At 39.5% G+C, this 18431-nt stretch overlaps 1 protein-coding gene across 3 annotated transcripts in view; it reads right to left on the reverse strand.

Moving 5' to 3' along the window:
• Positions 1–11894, reverse strand: part of LOC135208045 (alkaline phosphatase-like) — a 50148-nt gene extending 38254 nt beyond the window's left edge. For 2 of the 3 annotated variants that reach the window (XM_064240172.1, XM_064240174.1), the window contains exons 1-3: positions 11761–11894; positions 9266–9365; positions 4673–4777 (exon numbers count right to left, since the gene is read on the reverse strand). In XM_064240172.1, the coding sequence (XP_064096242.1) occupies positions 4673–4777; positions 9266–9365 (205 nt within the window). In that variant the 5' untranslated portion in view covers positions 11761–11894. Of the gene's footprint in view, positions 1–4672; positions 4778–9265; positions 9366–11645; positions 11686–11760 lie in introns of those variants that run through there. The other variant, XM_064240173.1, reaches the window with a different exon arrangement.
• Positions 11895–18431: the final 6537 nt, after the last annotated feature.

Genomic DNA, 18431 nt, shown 5'->3' on the forward strand with positions numbered 1-18431 from the left:
AATAGATGAGCCTGACTCCCAGACACTATACAGGCAGTCCCTGGTTACTGGTGGGGGTGCCGATAAGCGAAAACTGCCATTAACCGAAACTCGGCGATTTATGGCGGTTGTTGGCGCCATAAGCACCATTATGTCACCTCTTTTAGGTATGTTATGGCGCCATAAGCACCATTATGTCACCTCTTTTAGGTATGTTATGGTGCCATAAGCACCATTATGTCACCTCTTTTAGGTATGTTATGGCGCCATAAGCACAATTATGTCACCTCTTTTAGGTATGTTATGGTGCCATAAGCACCATTATGTCACCTCTTTTAGGTATGTTATGGCGCCATAAGCACATTATGTCACCTCTTTTAGGTATGTTATGGTGCCATAAGCACCATTATGTCACCTCTTTTAGGTATGTTATGGCGCCATAAGCACCATTATGTCACCTCTTTTAGGTATGTTATGGCGCCATAAGGCACCTTATGGCACCAATAACCAGAACTCGACCAGTTATGGCACCATAAATCGCCGATTTTATGGCGCTAGACGAGCACCACAGAACTGGATCGCCAATAACCGAGGACTGCCTGTAATGGTAGTTAGGTGAATGTTTCCAAATGATATGATGGCTGTTTGCATGTATAGAGCAGTCAGCTTTACAAAGAGAGAAATATCCTAGTATACCCCAGATATGCTATGATTAAGAGTTGGACAAGAAAGAAAAAGTACAAAAGGAAATCTGCATACTCTCTGAATTGACCAGAAAGTTTACATAAACTGACCTGGGAGTTTTATCTTCTTGGTTCAGTAGGAGCAAAGGAAGAATGATCATGCACCTCTAGCCAGCTGCCCATAAGGGATGTTGCCACTGCTAAACTAATGAACTATTAAGTACATGATGGATTTACAAAGCAATTCGTCTTAATGTCTATCCTCCTTTCCACCTTATTGAGAAAGATGGGGACTTGCACCCATTTGTTAATTAGCTTACATACACTGCATGTCATCCAAGTTGTACGAGGCCTGGCACCCTGACTAACTAATCTTACAAAAGAAGAAGGAAGATAAAGGAAGGTGAAATCAGACACTCACACAACTCTCTTTCACTGACAGAACACCTGAGACAAGGTGTACTTGTCCCACGATGGGAGCTAGACTAGCTACACAACTTGCTGAGCAGCCACCACAGGACCCAAGGAAAATGTGTACAAGGACTTGTGGGCAACATCCCAGAGGTAAAAGGACCATACTGCCCCCCTCTCCCACACACACACACACACACACACACACACACACACACACACACACAATACCTATGAACCAACAATTTCTCGTATGGAATGCTAGGGATGGAGTGATGCCCATGACCACATGAGCTCTCACCCAGACTGCTCATTTGCTTTCTCTGTTGGACTGTTCATACACTCACTTAGTCATCTCACAGTGACAGAAAGGAAAACTGTTCTTGAACACTTCTCTCCTGATCCAGCCAGTACTAATGAAGAGGCATCAACACTCAGACCTGAGAGATCGATTTCTCTTAGATAGTACCACAGCACCCATACAGGACACTGTACAGTATCTTATCTAGATCACTACCGAAACAGTCCTCAAGGGAGGGATCAAAAAGTACTTGAACCTGAACATCAAGGACCGACGGGTTCTGAGTGCTTGTTGCAAAACCCAGGGCAAATTCAAGCAAGACAGATCCTCATCCCTTTGAGTGCTTAACATTATACAAGAGGCCATGTAACTCACCTTCTTTCTTTGCCAATGCCAAGGCATACAAAAATAGTCTTTAGAGTCAGATCTCTATCTGCAAACTCTCGTAACGGCTCGCACAGGTGAAATCTAACCCGTAAGGACAAGAGGGAAATCCTTTCCAGGGGCTGGAGTTCCCTGGGACGACAAAACTATTTGAAGCTTCTCAGGAGCATGGAGATCTCCCACGAGGAGGAGAGATCTATTATCTATTCTTCTCAGTCTGAAAACTTAGCTTAAGGCTGAAGTATGCCCTTTAAGCCAAGAAAGAGAGAAGCTGCTGATGGTGAAGGTAGACGAGAGACTCGGCTACCTGCTGATGGGTGGCTCTGACGAGAGAGATGTCCCATTTATGACACTAACCACAAAAGAGACCCATTTCCCCTGGCAGATAACCACTGAGGGGTTATGCAAGTTTCCAGGCATCTCCTTCACACTCCGGCGACTTGAACAGAAGTTTGCTCTACAGATGAATCTCTCTCAGAACCTCAGACAACAATGCTAGTAGTTTAGGATACCACTTTGGAGGCCACCAGTCTGCTTGAGATTCGGGAAGTGTAAGCATCAAGGTTGTTCCACAGGTGCTGCAGGGTGTCTTTGAACTATGGGCCAGAAGACCAGGAGCTTCCTGTTGTGCCAAGTGGCAAACAGGTCTATGCTAGGAGTCCCCCAAACTTCAAACAACTTTTCTACCATTAAGGTCTGCAGTGACCACAAAGTGGCTCATTGCCCACTCATACACTTGCATCATCAACTGGTGCTGAGGAAACTCCTTTGCATGTTGAATTTTGCCACCACTATATTGTTGTTGCTCATAAATACCACAGAGTGGTCCATTACACAGTCTTAGAATTCCTAGAGGGCTAAAAGTGAAGTCCAGATGACAATCATTCTGATCCTGTATACCTGACACCAGTGACTCCTTCAGGTGTGCACCCTATCCTTCGTTGGATGTATCCAAAAATAGTAGCATCAGAAGGGGTTAGTGTCCAATTATACTTTCACTGTAAGGTTCATGTTGTCCAACCACCAGGCTAAATCTTCTTTTACCTCCTCCAAGAGAGGAATGGGAGGAACAGGAGAATTTCATGCCAGAGACCAGAACTCCTTAAACCTCCATTGTAGAGAGAAAAGGTGAAGCCACCCATAAAGGACCAGCTTCTCTGAGGACGGACAGGTGGGACCTAAAAAACGACCTGCACTGTCAGTCTTCTCTGCAGTCAAAGAATGACCACTAGAAACCCTGCTGGACTTCTTGTGGGGAGGGTCAGGCGAAACCATCTCCCTCCTCCACTTGGAAGTTATGGAAGAAGGTGAGGAGGTAGAAGAATCAGATAACAAAGCAGAAAACTAAAATGACAGCAGTGACATCCCCCGGTGCTTCTTCGACTTTTTCTTCTAACCTAGTCCTGCCGCCAAGGTCAACACTGAGGAGAGCATTCAGAGGAGAAGTGCTCTTAGGTAGGAGGAAAACAACTCCTCAAGACACATCATGTTGTGCACATGTGGAATCACCATGTAGGTTGAAGCAGTCAAAAAGCCGGTGATGTTGTCATCGTCACAGTTGTAGGGTCACCTTCCAGGAGGAGAGATGACCAAACAAGGAGAGATACCAGGTTCTCCCTAGACATCCACGGAAAGCAACAATTCCCCGAGTTTCCCAGCCTCTGAAGCACCTGCAGGGAGTCGTTACTGGAGGAAAACTCTCCTTCAGAATGGAAGGATGCCTCCAAAGAGATACATGAGTGTTCGTCCTCTCCCTTAGGGGGCTGTGCATTGAACGTTCATTGATAGACACAAAGGGGGAAGCTACCCTCGTAGGAGTAACAACAACAGGTTAAAGCTTGGAAGGGTGAAGAAAAGTTCCAAAGTTCTCCACCTCCAGATATGGGTTACCTTTGTTGCATATATGTTACCAGCAGGAAACAGAAAAAGAGTGATTTTTTACAGGGCTTGTCCTCCTTACAAAGACATCTCATAACTGACACAAGCTTTAGAGGAGGAAGGCAAAGGTGATTCCTGGGTGTGGGTCCCTATATTATAGCAAGGAAAAATGAAAAGAAATACTCAAGTTTATCAACAAGGCTGTGGCTGGAAGCAAAAGGGAGTGCAGATCAAAAAATGCTTGGGGCTTCCTCCGACCTGGTGATAGTTAACTGCCTTATAAAAAAAAAAGTTTAAATGATAGTATAAGCAAAATCCCTATGTGTTGAATGAAGGTTTGTGTTTGTGTAGTACTAGTATTAACAATGAGCATTTTGGGGTTACCAATAATTAATACTGTAGTCCACCAGATGTTTCCGGTCACAAGTAGGTGTTCCCATTCTTGGATATTTATATTTCTAACCACTACTGACTATTTAAACCATCTTGTGTACATAGCTTTGTCAGCAAAGGCAGTGTCTAATGTTCTGTTAAACTTTTTGTATGTAGTGTGTAATTTTGCTTCTTGTTAGGCTATAAAGTTTTGGTAAGATCGTTTTTACACAAGACTTCTAGGCATTACAGACTTAGTAAATACTGTTGTACTGAAAGTGGAGTTATCTGTAGGGGAAAGGAATGATATAGTACAAGGAAAGGTCTTTCAAGAGAGCATAAGATAAGAGAAAGAGAAGGTGAGATTATAAAAAAAGGGTGATGTTAAAAAAAGTCAAATGCTTCTCTCAGTACCCAATCAAAGAGACTCCATTTTTATAATCAATTAAAAAAGAACTAGGCTCACAGGGAATAGGTTAGAGCTAGTCGCAATACTGTGAAACATAAAAATAATGAAAGAGAATAAGAGTTGGATAAGAATAAAGAAAACTAATAAAAGAAAAGCTGTAATGTGTAAACGTACTAGAATGAAACAATGACTAGTCACATTCACCTATGTACAGAAAAAACTGTAGAACACATGCCGTTTGAGGATGGTACTTACCGTCTCCCATAAAGAGTATGACATTTTTTGCAGTATTAGTTAGCTTTGGTTTTAGCAGTGCTGCCTCAATCTCCTCTGTTCCCATCTTCAGCCAGTAATTGGAATCTGTCAAGGGAAAATAGGGCACTGTGTTTGTTATCTTATAAATGATAAACTAGCAGTACAGCAGTCCTCGGATTATGAAGGGGGTTCTGTTTTGTTCCTACGCTGCGCTGTGAGCCAAAAAAATCGTCGGAAATCCTAACAAAACCTTACTTTTAATGTTTTGGTTGTATTGGAAAAAATGTAAACTACATTTTTATTGAGTTTTATGTACATTAAATATCCAAACTTTGATTATTCTGCCATTTTTGAGCCATATTCCTTCACCGGATCAGCGTCGTAACCCCGAAACAGGAGTCATAAACCGGGAAATAATTTCTGATGAATATACTTCAAAAGTGTCGTAACCTCAGAGTGTCATAAGCCGGGGACTGCCTATATACCTAATTCATCATAAATGCTTGGAATCGGGCTCTGAATCTGCTGGCTTCTATACTGTAAAAATATTTAAAGTAGAGCTACCTTTGTGCAACCTCAAGGTTGGTACTGTGTAATGTCCCTCGGACCTGGATTTGCCTTCTCGAGCTTTTCATGACCTAACCTAGCCCAAGCAGCATTCTTAAGATTTTGATTGCACTTGTCATACCAACTCCTTGTGTCCAGATATGATCGTGTGAGGCGTAATAATATATATTGGCTGTGGTCTGGATATTTCCCTGCAAGAATCGTCACTTCGCACCGTGCTATTTTGTGGGAAAACATTCAAATCACTTGAATAGGTCATAAATAACTTATGGTAACTCATGGCAATGCTCACACCTCAGCTCAGTGAAACGGGGAGGATAGTCTCTCGTAATATTTCACCGGGGAAGTGACTACTTTTCCCCGTAAGTATACTAAGGGATTGTTACTGGTTTTAGTTCTTATCTTTTATGAATTATGTCAGCTGTCATTACAATTTTGCAAAATAAAGCACAAAATAAATATTGGATAGAACGTGTGTAACTTGCTATAAGGTACTACACCCTATAACAGATTCACATCAACTGTGCATCTGACGTCTAGGCCCGTCCCTTATGACGCCCCTGATTGGCTGTTGATAAGCCAATGACAGGGCTGGAAACACTCAGTCTCTCTCAAGAGTTCACATGGGCAGGATGTATGTTCCACCTCTCCCGAGGGATACGTCTTTCAAAAGTATCCCTCAGGAGAGGTAGAACATACATCCTGCCTATGTGAACTCTCTCGAGAGGCTTCCAGCCCTTTGAATGGCTTATCAACAGCCAATCAGGAGCGTCGTAAGGGACGGGCCTAGACATCAGATACATGGTTAAAGTGAATCTCCTAAAGTATATATTGTATATAATTGTCCATAAATACAGTATGCTCAGGGATTGTTACACTTAGAATTAACATCAACTCGTGCTATGAAGTCTGATTGGAAAGTTTGTAATGCGTGGCCAATAATTAAACTGGAATATATAAAACATTAGAGTCTAACAAATCTCGTTTGCGAGATATTTGTCATAAATTTGCATCTTGCCCCAGAAGATGCACATGTCATTTACCTCCCTTCCGATGCAATTTATATGTAACTTTATACATAAATAATACTACATATATATATATATATATATATATATATATATATATATATATATATATATATATGTGTGTGTGTGTGTGTGTGTGTGTTGTGTGTGTGTGTGTGTGTGTGTGTGTGTGTGTACGTACACACAAGGATTCCAGGCGAAGATATTAGAAAGCATACAGCAGGGTCCAATAAACACACCAAAAAGAACATATTTATTCATACGAGACGTTTTGCACATTATCTATGTGCATCCTCAATCTGCAAGAATAACATACATTAAACTTTAAAAAAAAAAAAAAAAGACTTTTAAAAATATAGTTGAGAGAAAAAAAAAATTTACAAGAATTAAAATTAATACAACTTAAAAAGTATTCAGTGAGAAAGAAACCAGTTCTCACCAAACCATCCAAAGGAGAAGAAGAACGAATGACCGAAAACTGACACCAACCTACGACTTCAGTTATGCCAAGGAGAAGCGGAAATATTAGAATTCAAAGACGGATGTGCACATGACAAGCTTTGATGTAGATTCTCTTTTTACAAACGTGCCTCTGAATGAAACCATCAGCATTGTTTGAGACAGGATTTTTTTTTGACGATCACATAATATTTCATGATTTTAACAGAAAACTGTTTAAGACTTTTCTTGAACTTGCTGTGCAAGACTCAATGTTTGTTTTTAATGGTCAACTCGTTTCGCAGGTCGATGGAGTTGCCATGGGCTTCCCATTAGGGCCTGTGTTTGCTAATATTTTTATGTCCTTTTTAGAAGAAACCTTTTGTACTAACTGTCCGGATGTGTGTAAACCTGTCTATTATGGACGATATGTTGATGCTACATTTGCGCTATTCAAAGAGCCCTTGCATAGAGAGATATTTCTGGACCATATCAATATTCAACATGAAAATATAAAATTTACCATAGAAAAATAAAACAAAAATTCTTTAGCGCCTCAGTAGCGTGGTCGGTATGGTGTTGGCGTGCCACATTGGTGGCCGCGAGTTCGATTCTCGGGGATTCCATTGAGGAGTGAGAGATGTGTATTTCTGGTAATAGGAGTTCACTCTCGACGTGGTTCGGAAGTCACGTAAAGCCGTTGGTCCCGTTGCTGAATAGCCACTGGTTCCATGCAACGTAAAAACACCATCCAAACAAAACAAGAACTCTTTACCCATTTTAGATACCAATGTAAGCAAAGACAATGGTGAATTTTCTACATCTGTATATTGGAAAAAAAAAAAAACATACATTGGGCTTGTTAACAATTTCCATAGTTCATGCTTCAAGAAGTTTAAACTGAATTCCATTTACACTTTGGTTTATATATAGGGCTCTTCTTTATTTTTCGAGTTGGCCTCTTTTTCACAATGAGATCTTATTTTTAGTCAAATTTTTCTTACAGGACTTCTATCCTGAAAATATGGTTTATAAAGTCATTAACCAACTGCTGCTAATCCGACGCCCTCTTATAATGTCTTCAAGACAAATATATAATACACAATCCCATTCACCTCTGACAACAAGTTTTCTGCCAAACTTAAACAATTAATCGATAATGAATTTGGCTGTCTTAAAAATGCATTGAATTCCAACCAATCCACTCAAGATTGGCGTATTCTTCTTCAACTATAAGGACAAACTGCAGACCTTCATGAGATCCAGCATTATCTATAAATTCAAGTGCCCGGGATGTCCCGATATTTATGATGGATCAAGCCCCAGGTTACAGCAGATGAGATATTGTAGCCACATGGGATGCAGTTTTAGAACGGGTCAGAAATTGAGTAAACCAGAATTTTCTAATATAAAGAATCATGTCCCTACATGTAAAATTGAAATAAATAAAAAGCATTTCTCTATTATTGGTGGAGTTCCGTCTTTGAATTCTAACGTTTCCACTTCTCTTTATCTCGCATAACTGAAGTCGTAGGTTGGTGTCAGTTTGATCATTCGTTCTTCTCCTCCTTTGGATGGTTTGGTAAGAACTGGTTTCTTTTTTACTTTATACTTTTTAAGTTGTAATTTTTTTTCTATCAACTATATTTTTAAAATGTCTTTTTTTATTTTTTAAGTTTAATATATTCTTGCAGACTGAGTATGCACATAGATAATGTGCGAAACGTCTTGTATGAATAAATATGGCCTTTTTTATATGTTTATTGGACCCTGATATATATATATTATATATAATATATATATATATATATATATATATATATGTATATATATAAAAGCCACAAATATAACTTAATATCAAATTCAACCCAACCTCTGAATAAACACCGAGGGAAACTTTCATAAATGGTACTACGCGACTCGTCACCTAGTGGACTTGAACTAGCAGATGGTCGGTGAGCGTCACTGACCATTTCTGTGGTTCGAGTCCACCTTATGACAGTAGTCACCACTTATAAAGTGTCCCTCCCATGTTGATTCAGTGGTTGAGTAAATTTGAAATATATATATATATATATATATATATATATATATATATATATATATATATTATTATATATATATAAATGAATACATTTCTTAGCCTGGCTTTATTGCAGCCCCAACTCCAGACCCTCGTTTAATAAGCCACGTTTCATAATAGGGATGAGTCAACTCAAGAAATGCATGAGACTTATGCTTTGCAATTGTTCTGTTTGGTAGTTTAAGTATTCATATATGATAATTACATAAAACGTCCAGTTAGAACAATTGCAATGGCTAGATCTTATTATCCCATCAGGAAATATGGCTCGTTAAGGGACGCGGGGGGAGGGGGGAGGTTGGGGCTGGAATAAAGCCAGACTAGGATATATATATATATATATATATATATATATATATATATATATATATATATATGTGTGTGTGTGTGTGTGTGTGTGTGTGTGTGTGTGTGTGTGTGTGTGTGTGTGTGTGTATAAACTGCATCACATAAAGGAACTGATTATTGTAAACGTACTATTTTCATCTGCGCTCGGGCGTGGAAACACGGTTGCTTTGCTGTAAACAATGGCCGCCACCAGCACCACGAGTGTAATCATCATCCCGAGTGACGTCATCTGGAAAGATGCCAAAAAACAAGAAGAAGAAGAGTTTAAATAAAAACCCTCGAGAGAGCAAGTAAAGTAACAATATTGCGTTATATGTCTAATTTAGAAGCATCTTACCTTTTTCTGGGTTACTGTTGTTGCAGAAAAGGATAATAGACCGGAATTAAGATAAATATTTTGAAGTAGCATTAAAGTTAAACTAAAAATGAGTAAAGTAAACAAGGGAATAAAGCTTTGCACCTCACATAAATAGTGCAAGGTGCCCGCAACTGTGTTGGTGAAGTGAGTGCTCAGGAACCAGGGACGTGTTTCCGCTAACGCCTCAATACGAGCTTTTTCTTCTTCTTTTTATATAATATATATATATATATATATATATATATATATATATATATATATATATATATATATATATAAACCCAAACCTGGTCGTTGTCGTCGTTGGCTAAATATCACTGGTTAAAACGAAAAACCCGTTTAAAATTTTTCTGCACGAGGAACGATTAAGATTTCGTCATCCGCTTCTGGAGGGGTAATTTAAACAATTTAACACATGTTGCATAATACCAGGGCGGCACCACACGATTCACGTTAATTATTGACGTCAATGAGATGGTCCGAATTCTTAATGAGTCTATATATATATTTTGCCCTCAGACCATATTCAATGTTATGGTCAATATCTATAGTTTTCTACTAGATATCATTATAAGTAACGGGTCTGTACTAAGATAGGCCTATTTGAGTTGTGGGCTTGTTGGTTTGCCTCAAGAAAAACCAAAATTGTTGGATAAAGAACTGGTAGGCTACTACAGGAGATGAGAACATACAGACATAAATCAGGTACTAGGGTTAAGACTGAGTTTTTCATTATGCTCTGTAATATGTACAAAAAAAGGTATAATTTAAATTGCTATATAATCATGATGAATAATCCCTACTGATACTCTCCGAAGTTGGTTTATTTGTGAAATCATGTAGGAGAAATAACATTTCATGAAATTGATATAATGGTCGACATGAGCCCCCCCCCCTCCCGAAATCCTGAAAAAAATATATGTATACATATGTATGTTTGTATACACATAACATTTATTACATATAACTCCAAGGGCAGGATCAGGCGCTCAGGCAGTAGTAGACAATTTGGAGTTCTTGAAGACGAAGAGGCGTTCTGTTTATAATCTATTAAAATGCCGACGTTTCGTATCGCTTGATACAATGTAAGGATTATATACATTTACTTATTAGCACCATATTTACATCTAATCTAGAACCAAGAGAAACAAATTTAAAAATTAAGAAAACATTTGATAAAAAAAATTAATTTTTTTAAATTTTTAAAAAAATTTTCTCTTTCTTCTAGTTTAGATGTAAACATGGTATTAATTAAGTAAATGATGTATATAATCCTTTCATTATGTATACAAGCATTATCCATCATAATCGTTGCCAGCCTGGAAAATGTATCAAGCGATACGAAACGTCGGCATTTTAATAGAAAGATTATAAACAGAACGCCCCTCCATGAACTCCAAATTGTTGACATTAACTACATCGCTGTTTCCCTTCCATCTTACAATATATTCTTTCAGTTTAAGTAAATTAAAGGTATCATTCTGCATTGTATAACATTTGTGTACAGCATATAACTGCGGTGTTCTTTCCAGAAATATTTGAATTCAGCCGAACAGATTATGGAACTTTTGAAAAGAAAGTCAGTGTAACGTTTTTTTTTTTTCTTTCTTTCTTTATCGCGTCTGGCTTCGCTTAAATTATTGGCATCGCAGTTCCACTGAAAATTTATATATATATATATATATATATATACATATATATATATATATATATATACCTATTATATATATATCTATATATATATATATATATATATAGTAATTTGCCCCCTCTTGGAAAATATGTTGCGGGCGCCTAGAATCTCGATTCATAGACTTCATCAGTGTACCTAGACCTCCTAACCCGGTATGTATCCACTTTTGTCAAAGACATCGAGGGGAAACTCATGCGTAAGTAGACGACTGCACGAAGATATCGCTTTTTAATATAAATGGTCGACCACAGAATATGTAAATGCGTGTATATATTGCGTTGATCCTCGACACGGCATCCCAAGGAGCTTCCGCCATGTTTAGTACTAGTACCTCGAAGTAGGTTTATATTGCCATTATCTCCCCCAAACGAGAGATCTGAGATTGTCAACTTAGATTGCTTCAGTACTATAGGAAACCCTTCAACCCAATATCGGAATATTGGTCAATAAATATTTACCGCGTCTGACTGATCTTGGTCTGGCACTCTTGAAAGCAACACTCTTAGACTGGGTAAACTGTGAGGTGGGCAAAAAGGAATGGTCCTTAATCTAAAATAATTGTACTCTACTCACCACAGCGAGTTGGAAGAGAATACAAAAAATTCCGCCAGTATCGTCGAGTGGGGGACCCAACTGACTGACTGAGACGGGAAGCGTTTGGTCTCGGTGGGTGCGAGGCTTCTTAGCCCTTACCTCAATAAATTCCGCTTTTTTTTGTTATGTATTTTATAATGAACGCAGTTCCAGTTATGTAATCGAGTGATTCTGATAGTTTTGTACTTGAACTGAAGTTAGCAACAATCCCTGAGTGCTCTGTGGACAATGAATATACAAAAATGTTAAAGTTTTCGCTTGCGCCAAACAATTTATTCGCCTTCTGCATCTGCTCACTCGGTAACCCACGCATTCTCTCTCTCTCTCTCTCTCTCTCTCTCTCTCTCTCTCTCTCTCTCTCTCTCTCTGTGTGTGTGTGTGTGTGTGTGTCGGCATCGAGTATCAAATAAAGCTGCACTGACACGTTATCGTAAATTATTTAAAATAAAATTAGATGCATGAAAATTAAGTTTTCGTTCACTAGTACTAGTTGTAAAATTCCCCAGCAAATATCCAAAAGTGTAAACATGTTACCGCTTTTGCCCCGTTGTGCCCGGCCCGCATTCTCTCTCTCTCTCTCTCTCTCTCTCTCTCTCTCTCTCTCTCTCTCGTTGACATCATCTAGCATATTAAAATCCAACATCCTTACTAACAAATACCTTGCAAACATGTAAGGAAATATATGCAATATTCATTGCAAAAACCCGTAATTGTAACATTTCCCTGAAAATTGTTAGATACAAAGATATTTGCAATATATTTCCCCGTAAATTAGTAAAAGATATTTGTATTACTTTGCTGACATATAAATTCCCCATGTACTCTCTCTCTCTCTCTCTCTCTCATTGTCTAAAGCCTGGCTCACTCACGGGCAGTTTCAGACCGAGCAATTTGTAACGGCGGAAATTACGACCCTATTACGATCTCATTACAACCAGGTCGCCATAAATCGTAACCAAGTCGCCACTGATGGCGACTATGCACAACTATACCCAGCATAATCGCCGTCATTCCACGACAACTGTAAAAAATTGCCATGTCATAGTGCAACAAGGAACAATTTCGTAATGTCCACTCGACTTACGGCATTTGATTAAGCAAGTTGTACTTCGAGACCTCACAGCAGGCGGGGTGAGTGTGACTGTCATGTGCGTCAGCAGCCTGAAGTAAAGTTCAAGGGGTTAATTAATTACTCACAGCTGCCTCCGTTTTCAATATATTTTGGGATTATATAATTTGAGAAATTCCGATATAGCTAAATATGACACTGAATACAACTTAAGAAATATATATTCAGGAAATTTACATAATTTTTCAGCATGATTTTCTGAAGTATGAAAAGGCATTTTCTATGGTTTTCTTAAATCACTGATTCCTACCAGAACAGAGCCTGCAGGGGAGTTTACATAATCACAAAAAGTTAAGTATATCTTAGTTTAACCAGACTACTGAGCTGATTAACAGCTCTCCTAGGGCTGTCCCAAAGGATTAGATATTTTTACGTGGCTAGGAACCAATTGGTTACCTAGCAACGGGACTTACAGCTTATTGAGAAATTAATTTCTAATCACCAGAAACAAATTTCTCTGACTCCCCGTTGGCAGCGCGGGGAATTGAACTCGGAACTACCGAATCGGTAGGTGAGCACATAAACCACTCATCCAACAAGGAACTACATAATAACAAAGATGGTCACATTGAGCCTTGCCAGTCACTGTTGCTGTCTGTCAGTTTGGGCAAGGCAAGCTTGGTAAAATTTGTCCAGGCCTCCAGGCCTCTTGATCTGCCTCACTCCTAGCAATAGGATTTTTTATCAAAATTAAGTTGTGTAACACAAGCAGCCAACGTCAAGGACTCGACACAATCATGACGAAGATTTATGGGGGTCATAAACAAACTGAATCTGTGGGAGACAAATGGAAAATATTGATTTAGTTATTAGATTTTATATACGTTTATGTACGATCCCATTACGTAAGTCGGAATATTTCGTAACTAAATCTCAATTAAATCATCAAAAATTGTCATGCTTTCACAGAAGTCGCCATCCCGTAAAAACTGTTAAATGTGGGCGCGGCCTAAATCATCGGTGACTTGCACGTACGACTACATACCTACCAAATCTCATCTTAACATGCGCAATGCTGTCATACTGGTTCGTTGCGGAAGTCATCATGGAGTCATTATCAACTGACATTTTTTTTTGGTGGGGGGCCGGCTGGCCCCAAGGCTCCCGACTATAGGGTATTGATCGCCAAACCCAGTCATTACGACAGTCACAGTCTGAAATTGCCAATGTGTGACCCAGGCTTGAAACTTGACACAGCTATGGTATTGTCTGAAGCAGTCCAGTGTACTTTGTGTTTCTGGGCTGAAATAAATAAAGAAAATTATTAATATTATCATCATTATAAGGTCATCTTGCAGCCAGGCCACCACGTGGACACCTTCTTAGTCTTGACCTGCTCGCGTTTCTTGGTGTTTGCTCACACAGCATAGCCTTTGTCCTTTAGCTTCAGTCGGGGGTTAGAGCCGTCAATGTATCTCGCGTGTTGCACGGTCGACATTACTTGAGGGTTTTCGCGGCATTCCATCACCCCCTAGCTGCTACCTCTTTCAGTCCATTTACTGTACCTCCGTTCATATTCCCTCTCTTTCACCTGACTTTTTACCTTCTCCAACAATTGTTTCATATTGCAACTGCAAGGTTTTCCTCCTGTTACACCTCTCAGGCCTATATACCTTTATTATGTCATTTGCGGTTTCAGAGCTGGATGACTTCGTAGGTCTCAGTGCTTGGCCTTTGTCCTAAATCCTATATTCTATTTTATTCTTTGCCCTCTAGCTCAGTGCACTGTAGGAATTACCAAACATTCTTTGCAACATTCCTTCTGTGGTCACTAGCTGCAACCCATTTCATTCCTTTTACTGTGCCTCCATTTATAATCTCTCTTCCATCTTATTTTCCATTCTCTCCTAACAGTTGATTCAAAGTGCAGCTGCAAGGTATTCCTTCTTTTACGCCTTTTGAACCTCATAGGTCACAGTGCTTGTGCTTTGGCCTAAATTCTGTATTCTATTCTCATGTTGTCAATTCTTTGATTATGTAAATTATAAGCATTCAGCAGGCAGAAATCTATGAGGTGAAGGAATGCTATATTAAACCACTTGAGTTTTCTTACGCAGATGTACCTATCTGCATATCTGACTTGTTGACAAGCCACCAGTTTTTCACATTGTTGACAGTAACATCTGGCTTCGTGACTGGGTCCCCTGGTCAGTGGTCATGTCTCCTTGTGGGCACTAGTATGCTAGTGTGTACAGTAGTCAGTAGAACATATTCTTTCCTATCCTTCCATTTAATGACAAGGTGATATCTTTTCTCTAAACACCATGTCTCATTTTTTCACTCTGGGGGGAAAATGGACACCCCTCTCCTATTTTCACGAATGATATCAACCAGTATCGTGTTGTTGCTGTGCAAATATTCACTAAGACCAGGGCTGGGGTATAAATTGTCTGTATACAAAATTTGCCCATCGCCAAGTTAAGGGGCCCAAACCATTCTCACAACAGGCCCAGAGTGGCGATGAAAGATGATCATTTGTGGATATGTCAACATCCATGATGTATCCAGTTTTGCATCACAAATAACGTATATTTTCATACCAAACAGCTGCCCTTTTGACCTAAGATACTGCTTGAAAATAAGGGGTCCTTTAAGCAACCCGAAGACTTATCATTCACAATCTTTTTAGAAAGATTGAAAAGAATTTTGAAAATTGTCCATGTATCAGTCATAATTTTCCTGATTTTCCACAATCTATCATTGGTAGTGAGGTCTTGTAAGTCATTGTCTGTGAATTGCAAAAACCTATAGATGGTCTGGTACAGATCAGGAGGCATAAGCTATGGAAATGCTGGTGTATGAATAAACATATTGTTCAAGATTTTAAGCCAGAACCAAGGAAAGTAAGGTTTTTTACCAGTTCCATACATCTTTGTCTATATGCAAGTTGCCCCTTTGAACTGTAAGCATCCATTCTCTCAAAAAAGCTATCTCTTCTCCCATTGGCTGTCAGAATTACCTCCTACAGAGACGAGGATTTAAAAGGATCAGAAGCCAGCAGCTCGTCCTCAGAACCACCTTAGACCTAAGAGAGGTCAGATGCTCCTACCATCTCACCCTGCAGATGCCGCCTCTTCCCCTTTCTGCTTCCCCCTGTTCTCCTCTGGGAAGTCCCAAGTGCTTTTCAAATGTCCATAGTGCACAGAAACATCAAGGAGAAGACTACGTTCAAGCCCCAGGATCCAGGTACTGTGAGAGTAATTCCAGTTAAGCCAGGGAATTGTTTTACCTTTGTCTGTATTTCATTTCCTTTTTCCAGGGCAACTTGTTTAGTTTCTCATCCCCACCGGCCCCCATCTGGGTTCCATTCTGTGATTACTTCCCTTGTGATAGTGGTGAACATCCCCCTAGTAAATTCAAGCAACGAAATAGTTCTCTTTGTGTAAATTCCTAGTCATTTCATATCCCCATGAGTGGCCTGTAAACTTTTGATTGAAAGAAAGTAGTGTGTAACGTTCGCCCTCATGTGGCCCCCCAATCCCCCCAACCCCTGCCTTATGCCAGTGTCCTATCTATATGCAGACAAACACCGTGCCTGATTGTGGTAGAAGTTGGAAACCCTTGGAGCAAGGCTTGCAATTTCAATCCGTTTGCGCAAATTTCTAAACGCCGTGTCTCGGTGCCCCCAGCCATTGTTCCGTTGGATTGACCAATCGGCCCCCTTATTAGTCTCTTGGACCTCTGTAAATTAATGTAAATATAGTGCATTTAAAACTGAAGTCCAGCTTTTATGTAAATTCCTCTTTCATCAGTAATATCAGCCTTATGCCTTAGTAGTTTTTTTCATTTTGCTCTGATCTCTCGCCCTCCATTCAAGGCCAAATTTTTCAGTGTTAACTACATTTTCTAGGAGTGAATGAGCATAATCAGAATAATATCCATCAACCAATTATCCCTGACACTGCTTCAGTACATGGGGCATGAGTAACGTTATCATGAGGAACACTAATTTCCCACAGGCTAACGTCCATCCACTTCGTCTTACAGAGGCCTTCCACTCTCCCAGTAACACAGGTAGCAATTCGTTTTGTCAACCATGACTTGAATCACCTCGTTGTCAGTGAAAAGCTTGAAGTAGTCTGATTAACTAGTTGTCACTACTTAAGCTGCAGTCAGCACTTAATCTTTCCCGTCCGTCCACCCATCATGTTTGGAAGTTCTCGCTGATGACACGCCATGCATCTGAACACAACCAGCACCAATGCTCGAAGAGCACATCCTAGACCACCTAAAAAATACAGTCCCCCCATCAGCCTGTCTGTTTCATCTCAGACAACTTCACTTTCATACTGACCACTTATATAACTTCCTGCATCTCTTATGTATACTCTTGATAAGTAGGATCATCAACATCACCATTATCATCAATATTTAGATCACCTAAGCCCTCTAGTATGTCATTTTCTTCATCACTCGTCATTTTAACTGTCAGATTCAACAAACTCGCCATCACATAATATTCCCACTGGCGAGATACTTATTCTGCTGTCAATGTCTTTTTAGATGTTTTGCGTCCTCCACTTCTATCACCCAAGAAACCAAATTCACCATTGTCACTGCCAGATGTACTGGGCTGGAGATCGGCAGGAGATGCAGTATTACCTCCCATCAAGATCTAAAGAGTAACTGCCTTTCCACCCATGCAGTGACTTGGAGGACGCTATAGAGTCCCGTATTGTTTATTTATGGCCCATTCAAGTAATATGAATGCTTTCCCGCAAGATTCATTCATAAATTCTCACCTTAACCAATCTGACCACCACCTCCAAAGCTGTTATCATGCCTCACATGATCATGACAGGACTTGTGGGGTTAAGCAACCAGTGACCTTTCACATGCTCTGAGCCATGTGTCATTCCTCAGAACCAGAATGTTGGTAATCCTTTTTCCTTCCTTTATCTCATCCTTCAGCACAGGAGGATGATGCCCAATTCAGATCTTAAATTTTTGTTACAGTTGAGTGAATTCTCATCTTTTACCCAATAAATAAGTACAGATAAAGTTTGAAAATGATGTCATTTATCCATTTTGAGTATAGTGTAAACGATCAGCCAACACATTTCTAGTAAATGCACACAGTGCCAGCCATTGTTTAATTATTTAATGTGTAAGAATTTCTCATCAAATAGAATTACTAGGTTCTCTTATCACCTCTGCTCCCTTATGACCAAATAAGCTCAGGGGTCCTTCAATGAAGCTCAGAAACTGGGCACCACAAAAGGGAGGCGAATGGAAGACCTACAAACATCCATCAGCGTAAATAATGCAAAATCTATCCAAGATATTGTTACTCTAGTTTGCAAATCTGTAGATGAACTATCCTAAATAAATGGCAACCACTTCGGACAACTCTTCATGAGAGTTGCTAACTGCAAGATTTTAATAGAACACTTGATAAGGTATTTTTTAACAAGGGCAATATTTCTTTACTCCATTATTGATTTGAGTATACAGACAAATTACAGTTCAGAAGCACATATAAATTAGAGTGTATCAGTAAACAGGACTATATTTCTATTGA

The sequence above is a fragment of the Macrobrachium nipponense genome, chromosome 34 (genome assembly GCF_015104395.2).
Source record: "Macrobrachium nipponense isolate FS-2020 chromosome 34, ASM1510439v2, whole genome shotgun sequence".
Classification (NCBI taxonomy): Eukaryota; Metazoa; Arthropoda; class Malacostraca; order Decapoda; family Palaemonidae; genus Macrobrachium; species Macrobrachium nipponense.